This window comes from Phoxinus phoxinus (genome assembly GCF_949152265.1).
Source record: "Phoxinus phoxinus genome assembly, chromosome: 6".
NCBI lineage: Eukaryota > Metazoa > Chordata > Actinopteri > Cypriniformes > Leuciscidae > Phoxinus > Phoxinus phoxinus.
This window is the reverse complement of record NC_136881.1, coordinates 165,535-181,739: the sequence shown is the minus strand read 5'-3', so window position 1 is coordinate 181,739 and position 16,205 is coordinate 165,535. Positions and strand designations below refer to the sequence as shown.

Sequence of the window (16,205 nt, the reverse complement as noted above, 5' to 3'; positions counted from 1 at the left end):
TGAATGAATATTGTGTGTGTGTGTGTGTGTGTGTAGATCTGTCTCTCACCACTAGAGGGAAACACACGCCTGTAAAAGCAGGATCTCGTACAGTAGTTCTCAGACATTAGCAATGCATGACATTTCCATTCAAACATCAATAGAGAAAACCAGTTCACAGAAACTTCACCAGTGCCTTTCTGTCCCAGTCCTTAACCAGTGGCCGTCCAGAACATCTTCCTTTAAAATACTTCCTTTAATGGTCACACTTTATATCAGGTGTCTTTATGTACTTGCATAAAAAGTAATAATGGCTGGGTTCGGTGTGCTTATTGTGTTGCACTCCGTTGAGGGGGGACGCGGGTCAGGTTAGGTAAAGTAAAGGGAAGGTCAACAGTAATTACATGTAGGGGTTTTAAAATAGAAATGCAATGTAAAACGTGTACACAATCATTGCATTGTATCAAATGATTAATGAAAATTCAAGCAGTTAAAGACACTTAATATAAAGTGAGTCCCCTTTGGTTTGTCTTTAAGAGCTTTCAGATAAAAATAAGGCACTCGTAAAACACACTATATTATAATGAAATGAGTTTGCTAAGTTTAAATGGGCATCAATGGAGAAACATTCTTTGGCACAACCTTCCTTTTGTACAGCAATGGCTTACAGGGTTAGTTCACCCAAAAATGAAAATGATCCCATGATTTACAGGCCGTCTGCCGGAAGCTAGTTATTTTAGTCGATAAAGTTTAAAATATGGATATTTTTCTTACACGACTGCATCGCTTTACCGACCGCTAAAGCCTTTATTAACCCCCGCCGGAGCCTGTGGTGCACTTTATGATGGACAGATGCACTTTATGGACTTCAAAACAGAAACGGCCATTCACTGCCATTAGAAAGCTTGGAAGAGCAGGACATTTAATTTAACTCCAACTGTATTCGTCTGAAAGAAGCACCTAGGATGGCTTCAGGGTGAGTAAATCATGGGGTACTTTTCATTTGTGGGTGAACTATCCCTTGATCAGGTCTTTAAAACAGTGTCTTCTAGCATGTTCTTGTATATTGCTGGACTGCAACTCTATATTGCAGGACTGCAACTCTCCTGCATGAAGAGAGTCTTCTGTGCTAATAAAGTGAAAGAAGCCGTCGCTCCTCAGCCTTCTCTGCAGTCCACGTAGTTCCCCGTGATCCAGTAGCAGATCTGGGCGTATTTGAGCGGCGTGATGCGCACCGCCACGTTGAACTCCTGAGGCGACCCGCTGAGATCCACCCGCTGGTGTCCGGAGAAGATCCCGATGACCTTGCGCTCCCAGCGCTGGCGCGTGCGGCTCCACATGCGGGCGTAGACGCCGGATCCGCTAGCGCCGGGCTGAGCGTCGCAGCGCTGGTACAGCAGGTCGTAGGTCTCGTCCGAAGCCTGGCAGAAGCGGTACACCAGCTGACCGGGCCGGTCGGTGTCGAAGCCGGAGAACTGGACCCGCTTCCCGGGCAGCAGCGCGGCGGAGGGACTGATGCCGAGCTTCATGTGGCGTCGCCGGTGCGCCTTCTTCAGCTCCAGCAGGGCGTAGTCGTAGTCCATGCCGATGTCGTTGGCGGTGCCCTTGATCCAGCCCTTCGGCACGTGTGTGCGCTTCACCCGGATCCACTGGAACTTCATCCGGTCCGGTCTGCCGCTCGTGCCGTTTCTGCCCGACGGATCTTTCTGCTGTTTCAGGAACCCGACTCTCAGCCTCTGGGCTCCTTTCACATAGTTCTTGCCGTCGTGGACGCAGTGCGCCGCCGTTAGCACGTGTCGTTCGCCCACTAGCGTCCCCGAGCACCCGGTCGACAGCTTCACCGCGGTGGAGAACGGGTAGTTTAAGAGGAAGTCCTGCCCAACGATACTGAAGCGGCCGTCGTGGCCGAAGATCTGGCGTTTGGGTCGGGAGCGACTGGCAGGCGTCTGGGTGACGCTGTTAGCATCGAACCCGTAGATTCCCACGGCGGTCTCGGTTAGCCGGCCGCTGGAGTGTAGCGTCTCGTAGGACAGGCGGAGCCGCAGGGCCGAGTCGCTGGGTGGAGCCGTTTGCCGATGGCAGGCCGGCCCGCAGGAAGTGCTGAGCTCCAGCTGAGGCGCCCGCAGGAAGTGAGGTGGCGCCCGGTCCTCCGTGTGCTGAGCCCAGATCACCGGCACCCGCTGGACGGGCCACTGGGGCCCCGGGGCCGCGCCGGCCGACAGCAGCAGCAGCGGCAGCAGAGCGGGGCCGAGAGAACACGCCATCAGCACACCTGAGAGCAGAGCGGGGAAACATCAGTCACACGCGCAGTTAAAGAGCTTCTGCTGTCTTCAGTGTGTGATGCTGTGTGTGTGTCTGAGAGCTCCAGTTCTCTATATCAGTGTGTAATGCTGCTGTGTGAGCCTGAAGAGCTCCAGTTCTGCTCTATATCAGTGTGTAATGCTGCTGTGTGTGCCTGAAGAGCTCCAGTTCTGCTCTATATCAGTGTGTAATGCTGCTGTGTGCACCTGAAGAGCTCCAGTTCTGCTCTATATCAGTGTGTAATGCTGCTGTGTGCACCTGAAGAGCTCCAGTTCTGCTCTATATCAGTGTGTAATGCTGCTGTGTGCACCTGAAGAGCTCCAGTTCTGCTCTATATCAGTGTGTAATGCTGCTGTGTGCGCCTGAAGAGCTCCAGTTCTGCTCTATATCAGTGTGTAATGCTGCTGTGTGAGCCTGAAGAGCTCCAGTTCTGCTCTATATCAGTGTGTAATGCTGCTGTGTGAGCCTGAAGAGCTCCAGTTCTGCTCTATATCAGTGTGTAATGCTGCTGTGTGTGCCTGAAGAGCTCCAGTTCTGCTCTATATCAGTGTGTAATGCTGCTGTGTGAGCCTGAAGAGCTCCAGTTCTGCTCTATATCAGTGTGTAATGCTGCTGTGTGTGCCTGAAGAGCTCCAGTTCTGCTCTATATCAGTGTGTAATGCTGCTGTGTGTGCCTGAAGAGCTCCAGTTCTGCTCTATATCAGTGTGTAATGCTGCTGTGTGCGCCTGAAGAGCTCCAGTTCTGCTCTATATCAGTGTGTAATGCTGCTGTGTGTGCCTGAAGAGCTCCAGTTCTGCTCTATATCAGTGTGTAATGCTGCTGTGTGTGCCTGAAGAGCTCCAGTTCTGCTCTATATCAGTGTGTAATGCTGCTGTGTGTGCCTGAAGAGCTCCAGTTCTGCTCTATATCAGTGTGTAATGCTGCTGTGTGTGCACCTGAAGAGCTCCAGTTCTGCTCTATATCAGTGTGTAATGCTGCTGTGTGTGCCTGAAGAGCTCCAGTTCTGCTCTATATCAGTGTGTAATGCTGCTGTGTGTGCCTGAAGAGCTCCAGTTCTGCTCTATATCAGTGTGTAATGCTGCTGTGTGTGCCTGAAGAGCTCCAGTTCTGCTCTATATCAGTGTGTAATGCTGCTGTGTGCACCTGAAGAGCTCCAGTTCTGCTCTATATCAGTGTGTAATGCTGCTGTGTGTGCCTGAAGAGCTCCAGTTCTGCTCTATATCAGTGTGTAATGCTGCTGTGTGCGCCTGAAGAGCTCCAGTTCTGCTCTATATCAGTGTGTAATGCTGCTGTGTGCACCTGAAGAGCTCCAGTTCTGCTCTATATCAGTGTGTAATGCTGCTGTGTGCACCTGAAGAGCTCCAGTTCTGCTCTATATCAGTGTGTAATGCTGCTGTGTGCACCTGAAGAGCTCCAGTTCTGCTCTATATCAGTGTGTAATGCTGCTGTGTGCACCTGAAGAGCTCCAGTTCTGCTCTATATCAGTGTGTAATGCTGCTGTGTGCACCTGAAGAGCTCCAGTTCTGCTCTATATCAGTGTGTAATGCTGCTGTGTGTGCCTGAAGAGCTCCAGTTCTGCTCTATATCAGTGTGTAATGCTGCTGTTACCCCTTTTCCACCAACAAGAACCAGGTGCTGGTTCAGAGCTAGAGCTAGAGCCGGTTCGGAGTTGGTTCTACTGACGGTTCTTCTAAGAACCGGTTTGCCTTTCCACAGGCTAGAGAGCCAAAACAGAGCCAGATCTTACGTCACTGTGTATACATCTCATGTTGCCCAGCAACGCTAGCGCGGCAGCGCCAAACAAAAACACACCAGGCTTGTTCGAGATGGTTCGGCTTTTCGCAGACCGATCGCCGCGCGACATTAAAGCACTGCGAAAGCGATCAAAAGCACAAGAGTCGTATGCTCTCCAAATACTCCCGGAGCTCTGATCGGTCCGCGCCGCTCCGATGCATCTCGAACAAGCCATCAACAATAACGGACGTTGCAATACTATGGATGCTCATGGGATTGCAAAAATACATCGGAATCCAACACGTTCGTGCAGCTCGCCGTAACTTACATATACGGATATTATAATCGAGCTGCTATTAGCTCGACTAGCTGCTATTTAAAAATGGCGGTCACAAGTTTCTATTCGTCTTGTTGGTCACGGTAACCCCGCCCCCAGAGCCTGACGCAAGCGGTTCTTACTTGGCTCCGTTCTAGACCCTGCAATGATTTGGTGCTACTTAAGAACCAGTTTTACTGGTTCGGAGCTGGTGCTTTGGCGGTGGAAAAACAAAGAACCGATTTGAAACTAGGCTCTGGCTCCGAACCAGCACCAGCTCTGCCTTGGTGGAAAAGGGGTATGTGTATGCCTGAAGAGCTCCAGTTCTGCTCTATATCAGTGTGTAATGCTGCTGTGTGTGCCTGAAGAGCTCCAGTTCTGCTCTATATCAGTGTGTAATGCTGCTGTGTGCGCCTGAAGAGCTCCAGTTCTGCTCTATATCAGTGTGTAATGCTGCTGTGTGAGCCTGAAGAGCTCCAGTTCTGCTCTATATCAGTGTGTAATGCTGCTGTGTGAGCCTGAAGAGCTCCAGTTCTGCTCTATATCAGTGTGTAATGCTGCTGCGTGTGCCTGAAGAGCTCCAGTTCTGCTCTATATCAGTGTGTAATGCTGCTGTGTGTGCCTGAAGAGCTCCAGTTCTGCTCTATATCAGTGTGTAATGCTGCTGTGTGCGCCTGAAGAGCTCCAGTTCTGCTCTATATCAGTGTGTAATGCTGCTGTGTGAGCCTGAAGAGCTCCAGTTCTGCTCTATATCAGTGTGTAATGCTGCTGTGTGCACCTGAAGAGCTCCAGTTCTGCTCTATATCAGTGTGTAATGCTGCTGCGTGTGCCTGAAGAGCTCCAGTTCTGCTCTATATCAGTGTGTAATGCTGCTGTGTGCGCCTGAAGAGCTCCAGTTCTGCTCTATATCAGTGTGTAATGCTGCTGTGTGAGCCTGAAGAGCTCCAGTTCTGCTCTATATCAGTGTGTAATGCTGCTGTGTGTGCCTGAAGAGCTCCAGTTCTGCTCTATATCAGTGTGTAATGCTGCTGTGTGTGCCTGAAGAGCTCCAGTTCTGCTCTATATCAGTGTGTAATGCTGCTGTGTGTGCCTGAAGAGCTCCAGTTCTGCTCTATATCAGTGTGTAATGCTGCTGTGTGTGCCTGAAGAGCTCCAGTTCTGCTCTATATCAGTGTGTAATGCTGCTGTGTGAGCCTGAAGAGCTCCAGTTCTCTATATCAGTGTGTAATGCTGCTGTGTGAGCCTGAAGAGCTCCAGTTCTGCTCTATATCAGTGTGTAATGCTGCTGTGTGTGCCTGAAGAGCTCCAGTTCTGCTCTATATCAGTGTGTAATGCTGCTGTGTGAGCCTGAAGAGCTCCAGTTCTGCTCTATATCAGTGTGTAATGCTGCTGTGTGTGCCTGAAGAGCTCCAGTTCTGCTCTATATCAGTGTGTAATGCTGCTGTGTGCGCCTGAAGAGCTCCAGTTCTGCTCTATATCAGTGTGTAATGCTGCTGTGTGCGCCTGAAGAGCTCCAGTTCTGCTCTATATCAGTGTGTAATGCTGCTGTGTGTGCCTGAAGAGCTCCAGTTCTGCTCTATATCAGTGTGTAATGCTGCTGTGTGCGCCTGAAGAGCTCCAGTTCTGCTCTATATCAGTGTGTAATGCTGCTGTGTGCGCCTGAAGAGCTCCAGTTCTGCTCTATATCAGTGTGTAATGCTGCTGTGTGCGCCTGAAGAGCTCCAGTTCTGCTCTATATCAGTGTGTAATGCTGCTGTGTGCACCTGAAGAGCTCCAGTTCTGCTCTATATCAGTGTGTAATGCTGCTGTGTGCGCCTGAAGAGCTCCAGTTCTGCTCTATATCAGTGTGTAATGCTGCTGTGTGCGCCTGAAGAGCTCCAGTTCTGCTCTATATCAGTGTGTAATGCTGCTGTGTGTGCCTGAAGAGCTCCAGTTCTGCTCTATATCAGTGTGTAATGCTGCTGTGTGTGCCTGAAGAGCTCCAGTTCTGCTCTATATCAGTGTGTAATGCTGCTGTGTGAGCCTGAAGAGCTCCAGTTCTGCTCTATATCAGTGTGTAATGCTGCTGTGTGTGCCTGAAGAGCTCCAGTTCTGCTCTATATCAGTGTGTAATGCTGCTGTGTGAGCCTGAAGAGCTCCAGTTCTGCTCTATATCAGTGTGTAATGCTGCTGTGTGCACCTGAAGAGCTCCAGTTCTGCTCTATATCAGTGTGTAATGCTGCTGTGTGCACCTGAAGAGCTCCAGTTCTGCTCTATATCAGTGTGTAATGCTGCTGTGTGCGCCTGAAGAGCTCCAGTTCTGCTCTATATCAGTGTGTAATGCTGCTGTGTGTGCCTGAAGAGCTCCAGTTCTGCTCTATATCAGTGTGTAATGCTGCTGTGTGCACCTGAAGAGCTCCAGTTCTGCTCTATATCAGTGTGTAATGCTGCTGTGTGTGCCTGAAGAGCTCCAGTTCTGCTCTATATCAGTGTGTAATGCTGCTGTGTGTGCCTGAAGAGCTCCAGTTCTGCTCTATATCAGTGTGTAATGCTGCTGTGTGCACCTGAAGAGCTCCAGTTCTGCTCTATATCAGTGTGTAATGCTGCTGTGTGCGCCTGAAGAGCTCCAGTTCTGCTCTATATCAGTGTGTAATGCTGCTGTGTGTGCCTGAACAGCTCCAGTTCTGCTCTATATCAGTGTGTAATGCTGCTGTGTGTGCCTGAAGAGCTCCAGTTCTGCTCTATATCAGTGTGTAATGCTGCTGTGTGCGCCTGAAGAGCTCCAGTTCTGCTCTATATCAGTGTGTAATGCTGCTGTGTGTGCCTGAAGAGCTCCAGTTCTGCTCTATATCAGTGTGTAATGCTGCTGTGTGTGCCTGAAGAGCTCCAGTTCTGCTCTATATCAGTGTGTAATGCTGCTGTGTGCGCCTGAAGAGCTCCAGTTCTCTATATCAGTGTGTAATGCTGCTGTGTGTGCCTGAAGAGCTCCAGTTCTGCTCTATATCAGTGTGTAATGCTGCTGTGTGCGCCTGAAGAGCTCCAGTTCTGCTCTATATCAGTGTGTAATGCTGCTGTGTGCGCCTGAAGAGCTCCAGTTCTGCTCTATATCAGTGTGTAATGCTGCTGTGTGAGCCTGAAGAGCTCCAGTTCTGCTCTATATCAGTGTGTAATGCTGCTGTGTGTGCCTGAAGAGCTCCAGTTCTGCTCTATATCAGTGTGTAATGCTGCTGTGTGCACCTGAAGAGCTCCAGTTCTGCTCTATATCAGTGTGTAATGCTGCTGTGTATGCCTGAAGAGCTCCAGTTCTGCTCTATATCAGTGTGTAATGCTGCTGTGTGCGCCTGAAGAGCTCCAGTTCTCTATATCAGTGTGTAATGCTGCTGTGTGAGCCTGAAGAGCTCCAGTTCTGCTCTATATCAGTGTGTAATGCTGCTGTGTGCACCTGAAGAGCTCCAGTTCTGCTCTATATCAGTGTGTAATGCTGCTGTGTGCGCCTGAAGAGCTCCAGTTCTCTATATCAGTGTGTAATGCTGCTGTGTGCGCCTGAAGAGCTCCAGTTCTGCTCTATATCAGTGTGTAATGCTGCTGTGTGTGCCTGAAGAGCTCCAGTTCTGCTCTATATCAGTGTGTAATGCTGCTGTGTGTGCCTGAAGAGCTCCAGTTCTGCTCTATATCAGTGTGTAATGCTGCTGTGTGCGCCTGAAGAGCTCCAGTTCTGCTCTATATCAGTGTGTAATGCTGCTGTGTGCGCCTGAACAGCTCCAGTTCTGCTCTATATCAGTGTGTAATGCTGCTGTGTGCGCCTGAAGAGCTCCAGTTCTGCTCTATATCAGTGTGTAATGCTGCTGTGTGTGCCTGAAGAGCTCCAGTTCTGCTCTATATCAGTGTGTAATGCTGCTGTGTGCGCCTGAAGAGCTCCAGTTCTGCTCTATATCAGTGTGTAATGCTGCTGTGTGCGCCTGAAGAGCTCCAGTTCTGCTCTATATCAGTGTGTAATGCTGCTGTGTGCGCCTGAAGAGCTCCAGTTCTGCTCTATATCAGTGTAATGCTGCTGTGTGCACCTGAAGAGCTCCAGTTCTGCTCTATATCAGTGTGTAATGCTGCTGTGTGTGCCTGAAGAGCTCCAGTTCTGCTCTATATCAGTGTGTAATGCTGCTGTGTGCGCCTGAAGAGCTCCAGTTCTGCTCTATATCAGTGTGTAATGCTGCTGTGTGCGCCTGAAGAGCTCCAGTTCTGCTCTATATCAGTGTGTAATGCTGCTGTGTGCGCCTGAAGAGCTCCAGTTCTGCTCTATATCAGTGTGTAATGCTGCTGTGTGAGCCTGAAGAGCTCCAGTTCTGCTCTATATCAGTGTGTAATGCTGCTGTGTGTGCCTGAAGAGCTCCAGTTCTGCTCTATATCAGTGTGTAATGCTGCTGTGTGCGCCTGAAGAGCTCCAGTTCTGCTCTATATCAGTGTGTAATGCTGCTGTGTGTGCCTGAAGAGCTCCAGTTCTGCTCTATATCAGTGTGTAATGCTGCTGTGTGTGCCTGAAGAGCTCCAGTTCTGCTCTATATCAGTGTGTAATGCTGCTGTGTGTGCCTGAAGAGCTCCAGTTCTGCTCTATATCAGTGTGTAATGCTGCTGTGTGTGCCTGAAGAGCTCCAGTTCTGCTCTATATCAGTGTGTAATGCTGCTGTGTGCACCTGAAGAGCTCCAGTTCTGCTCTATATCAGTGTGTAATGCTGCTGTGTGTGCCTGAAGAGCTCCAGTTCTGCTCTATATCAGTGTGTAATGCTGCTGTGTGTGCCTGAAGAGCTCCAGTTCTGCTCTATATCAGTGTGTAATGCTGCTGTGTGAGCCTGAAGAGCTCCAGTTCTGCTCTATATCAGTGTGTAATGCTGCTGTGTGTGCCTGAAGAGCTCCAGTTCTGCTCTATATCAGTGTGTAATGCTGCTGTGTGCACCTGAAGAGCTCCAGTTCTGCTCTATATCAGTGTGTAATGCTGCTGTGTGCACCTGAAGAGCTCCAGTTCTGCTCTATATCAGTGTGTAATGCTGCTGTGTGTGCCTGAAGAGCTCCAGTTCTGCTCTATATCAGTGTGTAATGCTGCTGTGTGTGCCTGAAGAGCTCCAGTTCTGCTCTATATCAGTGTGTAATGCTGCTGTGTGCACCTGAAGAGCTCCAGTTCTGCTCTATATCAGTGTGTAATGCTGCTGTGTGTGCCTGAAGAGCTCCAGTTCTGCTCTATATCAGTGTGTAATGCTGCTGTGTGCGCCTGAAGAGCTCCAGTTCTGCTCTATATCAGTGTGTAATGCTGCTGTGTGTGCCTGAAGAGCTCCAGTTCTGCTCTATATCAGTGTGTAATGCTGCTGTGTGTGCCTGAAGAGCTCCAGTTCTCTATATCAGTGTAATGCTGCTGTGTGCGCCTGAAGAGCTCCAGTTCTGCTCTATATCAGTGTGTAATGCTGCTGTGTGCGCCTGAAGAGCTCCAGTTCTGCTCTATATCAGTGTAATGCTGCTGTGTGCACCTGAAGAGCTCCAGTTCTGCTCTATATCAGTGTGTAATGCTGCTGTGTGCACCTGAAGAGCTCCAGTTCTGCTCTATATCAGTGTGTAATGCTGCTGTGTGCGCCTGAAGAGCTCCAGTTCTGCTCTATATCAGTGTGTAATGCTGCTGTGTGCGCCTGAAGAGCTCCAGTTCTGCTCTATATCAGTGTGTAATGCTGCTGTGTGTGCCTGAAGAGCTCCAGTTCTGCTCTATATCAGTGTGTAATGCTGCTGTGTGCGCCTGAAGAGCTCCAGTTCTGCTCTATATCAGTGTAATGCTGCTGTGTGCACCTGAAGAGCTCCAGTTCTGCTCTATATCAGTGTGTAATGCTGCTGTGTGTGCCTGAAGAGCTCCAGTTCTGCTCTATATCAGTGTGTAATGCTGCTGTGTGTGCCTGAAGAGCTCCAGTTCTGCTCTATATCAGTGTGTAATGCTGCTGTGTGTGCCTGAAGAGCTCCAGTTCTGCTCTATATCAGTGTGTAATGCTGCTGTGTGCGCCTGAAGAGCTCCAGTTCTGCTCTATATCAGTGTGTAATGCTGCTGTGTGCGCCTGAAGAGCTCCAGTTCTGCTCTATATCAGTGTGTAATGCTGCTGTGTGCACCTGAAGAGCTCCAGTTCTGCTCTATATCAGTGTGTAATGCTGCTGTGTGCGCCTGAAGAGCTCCAGTTCTGCTCTATATCAGTGTGTAATGCTGCTGTGTGTGCCTGAAGAGCTCCAGTTCTGCTCTATATCAGTGTGTAATGCTGCTGTGTGAGCCTGAAGAGCTCCAGTTCTGCTCTATATCAGTGTGTAATGCTGCTGTGTGAGCCTGAAGAGCTCCAGTTCTGCTCTATATCAGTGTGTAATGCTGCTGTGTGCGCCTGAAGAGCTCCAGTTCTGCTCTATATCAGTGTGTAATGCTGCTGTGTGAGCCTGAAGAGCTCCAGTTCTGCTCTATATCAGTGTGTAATGCTGCTGTGTGCGCCTGAAGAGCTCCAGTTCTGCTCTATATCAGTGTGTAATGCTGCTGTGTGAGCCTGAAGAGCTCCAGTTCTGCTCTATATCAGTGTGTAATGCTGCTGTGTGAGCCTGAAGAGCTCCAGTTCTGCTCTATATCAGTGTGTAATGCTGCTGTGTGAGCCTGAAGAGCTCCAGTTCTGCTCTATATCAGTGTGTAATGCTGCTGTGTGTGCCTGAAGAGCTCCAGTTCTGCTCTATATCAGTGTGTAATGCTGCTGTGTGTGCCTGAAGAGCTCCAGTTCTGCTCTATATCAGTGTGTAATGCTGCTGTGTGAGCCTGAAGAGCTCCAGTTCTGCTCTATATCAGTGTGTAATGCTGCTGTGTGAGCCTGAAGAGCTCCAGTTCTGCTCTATATCAGTGTGTAATGCTGCTGTGTGTGCCTGAAGAGCTCCAGTTCTGCTCTATATCAGTGTGTAATGCTGCTGTGTGCGCCTGAAGAGCTCCAGTTCTGCTCTATATCAGTGTGTAATGCTGCTGTGTGCGCCTAATGCTAAAAAATAAACGTGTAAGAGCGTGTTATAGGCTGTCATGTTATAGTCAGATATGACGGCGCTACTGCAGATGAGCAGCTGAGAAACTCTTCATCAAGCCAAACTATCACAAATCAAAGTTTTGTGAACAATTGTGAACACCATCATCTTCATTAAAAGTAAAGAAACCAAATGATCTTTGCAGAGTTGCCGCTCTCTTGTAATGCAGTCTTTGATTTTTAAATTAGCTGATGATCAATAAAATGCTGCTCATATCTGTAGCTTTTGCTTGCGTGAACTCCATTAAATCTGCACGGGAACTGAAGATCGGATTTATATCCTTTTTGTGAAAACACATTTATGTGAGCAGTTGATAAATCAGAGAGCTATCCGATCAGTAAACGCATGAACCGCTGACCCTGGCCCGGTGTAAACGCCCTGAGTGTTGTCAAAGGTAGCGACTTCGGTACAATGTCGGCACTGAAATAAAAAAAATGTGAGGCTTGGAGCTGTTGAGCGGAATCGTAAACACCTGATTGGCCGCTGTGTTCACGGGCTCAGCGGATGTGTCTGTGATTGGCTACAATGATCCGCACACGGGAGCGTTTGAAAACACAATCCGCCGTCTATCAGCGGCCGGCCCTGCTTTCAAACGCTCGCGTGTGTGTCCGTGTTAGCGCTCGCTGAGTCATTGATGTTTCTTTACAACATGTTTTTGAAGCGCTGATCATTGTAGCCAATCACAGACATATCCGATGAGCTCGTGAACACAACGGCCAATCAGAGGTGTTTACGACTCCGCTCAACAGCTCAAAGCCGAAGTCGGTACTTTTAACAACACTAACATCAGAGTTTCTGAACTCCTGAAGCGTCTGTTGTAGTCTTGAGTTTCTTCCGGGAACGAACACGTCACAATACTCATTTAAATAATTAATACGCAGAATAAAGGGGCGGGGCCTGGTTGAGCTAGTTAATGGTGTGGGTTTTAATGTCAGTGTTCCTCGACTGCACTGTAATTCTGCACAGTTTCAGAACTCCGTTACTACAGTCGCACAACAACTGCTCTGTGCCAAAGGTCAAAGGTCTAAAACTGCGTCTGTGTGAATCATGTAAACGCGTTTTCCTCTTCACTGCCAGTCGAGTGAGTCACAGTGTCTGGGCTTCGGGGATTTACTTTATTCACCAGGGACAGAATCCATGGAAATATTTCTGAAGGATGAGTGTGAGAAAATATCCGCTTCCATGACAGCCACGAAAACAGCTGGAATCGCCATGGTTACTAAACACAGGATTCTGCTGTCCAGAGCCAGAACTCCTCACATCTTCATCACACGGACTAGATTAAAAACTCTCTAACGAGATGAGCGTGATTTACACACACTGTGAAAAATTATAGGATCAATAAGTTATGACAACATGTTTTTACATTGCTTTGACTCATCAAAAGCAGGTTTAAACTTTTATGTTATACAAGATTCAACTTTTTTTAGTCCGTTCAATGTAACTTAAAGGTAGGGTAGGTAGGATTTATATAAAAACTTTTTACCAAATTTGATTAAACTTTCTATATATATCAATGCATAATTAAAATGTAAGTACTCTGATAAAAAGAGTATAAAAATCGAGTGACTCTAGACCGTTTAATCTTCATTAAACACAGCTCATTATTTCCATTCGGGACGAATCACAGGATTGGCTTGCGCGACTGTCACTCGACGTCGCCATGACTACCGCCGTTATTACTGGCTCTGCCCACGTGCGCGCAGTCGCGCACCCGTTTTTAGGTGGGAGTGAATGGAATTAATGAGCTGTGTTTAATGAAGATTAAACGGTCTAGAGTCACTCGATTTTTAAACTCTTTTTATCAGAGTACTTACATTTTAATTATGCATTGGTATATAAAGACAGTTTAAACAAATTTGAATAAAAGTTTTTTTTAGACAATTCTGACCTACCCTACCTTTAAAGTGTGTATGTCAGGTTAAATTTTTAATTTTGATTAACACAAAATAGTGAGGGGAAATACACGTTTGACAAGTTGATGTATTGTTTTGTATGTTTTTCGATTCCTAAAGGCAGAATATAAGATGAAAAAGTTCGTTATTTTCAGTCCTCCCTTAAAACTGCTCCTCATTCCAAACGAATCGTTTGACGTCATAACAGGGAGACGTCTCCCCCGCTCGCTGAGCTGTGTTGATAATTGCACGAGTGATAGAGCAAGAGAATTAGTGATTAGGACATTTATTTAGTTATTTAGTTAGTTATTTAAGTTAGGTCGTTAGTATACGCAGGCGTATTTTCACGATGGTGAATTACTGCGTTTGTGCTGGGTGCAAAAACACCGTTAAAACCGGTCACAGAGTCCACTGTGTGCCGTGCCTGGGTCAACTTTGTTCGGACCAAACGCGCCGACTTCAGTGCTGCTTCCGTATCCAAGACTTCGGTCATTTGCAGCGCCCATTTCACTGAGAAGGACTACGCGGTTGGAGATCTCATGAGTTATAAAATGGGATTTAAAACCCGAGTGAGACTGGCAGCTGATGCGGTGCCTACGGTGTATGCTACTGTAGTAAAGCAGTCGATCGGGCCCGCGCCCCTCTCTCTCTCTCTCCCTCTCCCTCTCCCTCTCCCTCTATCTCACACACACACACACACCAACCAACATATTCCAGCATTGCAATATTGACATCGATCGTAGCCTGTTCATTATAGCCACGGAGCTTCAGACAGAGCTAAGGCGGAGCTACAGATTAGGTATCCCTAAATAACGCGTATCTAACAGTAGTTCCGCATTAATTAATTTGCACACGAGTTTAATTTATTTTTATACTGTGTATTCTCCGTGTATATTCATGCACTGAACCGTGACACCCGTACCGTTTCGGTTCAATACGAATACATACCGTTATGCCTATACTTACAAGACACCTGACCAACTCTCCACTGGTTCTTCTTCACACCAGATATTTATGTTTCTTCGATATGAATTATATACATTTCTGTTTGGCTCCTCATCTGTCTCCCGCCTGGGAGGCTCAAAATTGTATGGCTGTGGGCCATCGTATAGGTTTGAGGGGGATTTTGCATCTCCTCAGACTCAAAACTCTCCATACTTGAATAGAACTTTGTTGGCGCGACTCCCTTGTATGACGTCACAGCTCAGCTGCGTTTTAAAAATATGATCTTGACAGAAATGGCTATAAATCTTATTGTAGGGCAGTTACAGTAGTAATTTTAATGATAATTACATTTTCACTCAGACATCTAAACCTTATTTAATATATCTAAAAAAAAAATTTAACCTGACATACACACTTTAAGTTGAAGTTTTTTTTACAGTGCAGTTTAAAGTTCAGATCACATGAATCCCTCGATATGTAGTTCTACAGCAGAACTAACGCAGATGTGTCTCAGGTGAATGCAGAGCTGAAGGGGGTCTCACCTGTTCGCGCGCAGGTGTGTCGGATGTTAAACTGATCCAGTGATCCCAGTAAAACAAGAGCAGTGTTCACACACGGATGATGAGATCCTGCAGTGTCTACATGTCTCCTCGCTCTGCTGAGTTCTGCTCGTGCTCGTGCTCGTGCTCCGCGAGTGAATGTCCGTGGGCGCGCCGCTCGTGCTGAGACTCCTCCGATCACGTGACTCGAGATAAAGAGTCTTTACAAGATCCGTGGAGATTCTGCGTGTTTGTTTTATGATCTATTATAGTAATTCGCCTGGAAAAGCCCACTGACTGGGTTTGAGTGCTTTAAATAATGTTGTTATTAATCTTTAATTTCTTCACTCAGTCTCTCTGTCGGTGTTTATTTTAATGTGTGTGTGTGTGTGTGTGTGTGTGTGTGTGTGTGTGTGTTTAGGGGATGTGGATGTTCATAAACTTTAGGGATTAAATGCTCTACCGTGCTGATGAGTATGGGGAGGCTGCAGACCTGGAGCCGGTAGATATAGGACCCAAACAGTTTTACGCCCCTGTTGTTCCTGATGCGTCCAGTAGGGGGAGACTGTACAGCGACACGAATTGAGGTGTGTTTTAATCTTTTCTTAAATTAATTAATTAATTTATTTTGTATTGCAAATGAAAGGATACAGACATTAACAGTGAGAAGAGGGGGAAAAACAAACAAAAAAACAAAAAAAAACAAGGGGGTATACGGACATTTGAGATTGAATTAGGCTACACAAATCAATACAATATTACATTGTCAATAAAAAATTAAAGGTTCTTTACAACAGACTCGAGGATATTATTTGTTTTAGAAACCTTTGAGTTTAAAGGTTTTGCCATTGGATGGTTCTGTCTTTATGCAGATGAAACTTGTCCAGAATTTACCTAAAAGTTCAGGACGATCTGGCTTAAACTTATCTTACCATGTATGTACAGTAGGACACTGTTTTGTAGCTGTATGACGACCAATAGAGAATAGTACAGCAGATATTAAATCGAGGATCCATATGATTACACGGTACTGTATGTCTAATGGTCTAAATATGGTTAACATCTAAATGTAACTTTATATAAATTCACAACAACATATTTCACTTAGTCTCCATATAAAAACCTACGGTGAATAGGCCTATAATTGCAGTAGGTCATATCATTACTTGTCATAACACGTAGTTGATCCAACTATGTGTATTTTTAATTTTTCAATTCACAAAAACAAGTCTTCTGTAGGCTGAGTGAAGAGTGAACACCGACTGAATGTCTGCATCTATTTTTCTATTTTAATCCGTGCAGATCTACACTGTAGCGTTTTTATTTAAATGAACAAAAACACAAAATTGTCAAGTCTATGGACGGGTTATTAATGTGTTAGCGTCGATTTAATGATGTTATTTCGCAGTATATCCCCCTACTGGACGCATCAGGAACAACAGGGGCGTAAAACT

General features: G+C 46.9%; 1 protein-coding gene across 1 annotated transcript; it reads right to left on the bottom strand.

Annotated features, from left to right (window-relative positions):
* Positions 1-10: 10 nt before the first annotated feature.
* Positions 11-14,948, bottom strand: LOC306999795 (serine protease 23-like). The gene is made up of 2 exons (XM_079614779.1): positions 14,755-14,948; positions 11-2,251 (listed from the first exon to the last, which is right to left on the bottom strand). Exon 2 carries the CDS (start codon positions 2,241-2,243, stop codon positions 1,137-1,139), a length of 1,107 nt encoding a protein of 368 aa, XP_079470905.1. The 5' UTR covers positions 2,244-2,251; positions 14,755-14,948; the 3' UTR covers positions 11-1,136.
* Between the last annotated feature and the right edge of the window lie 1,257 nt (positions 14,949-16,205).

What these genes read in the sequence shown, in the direction of transcription:
- LOC306999795 (XM_079614779.1), bottom strand. Translation starts at nt 2,243, where the DNA reads ATGGCGTGTTCTCTCGGCCCCGCTCTGCTGCCGCTGCTGCTGCTGTCG.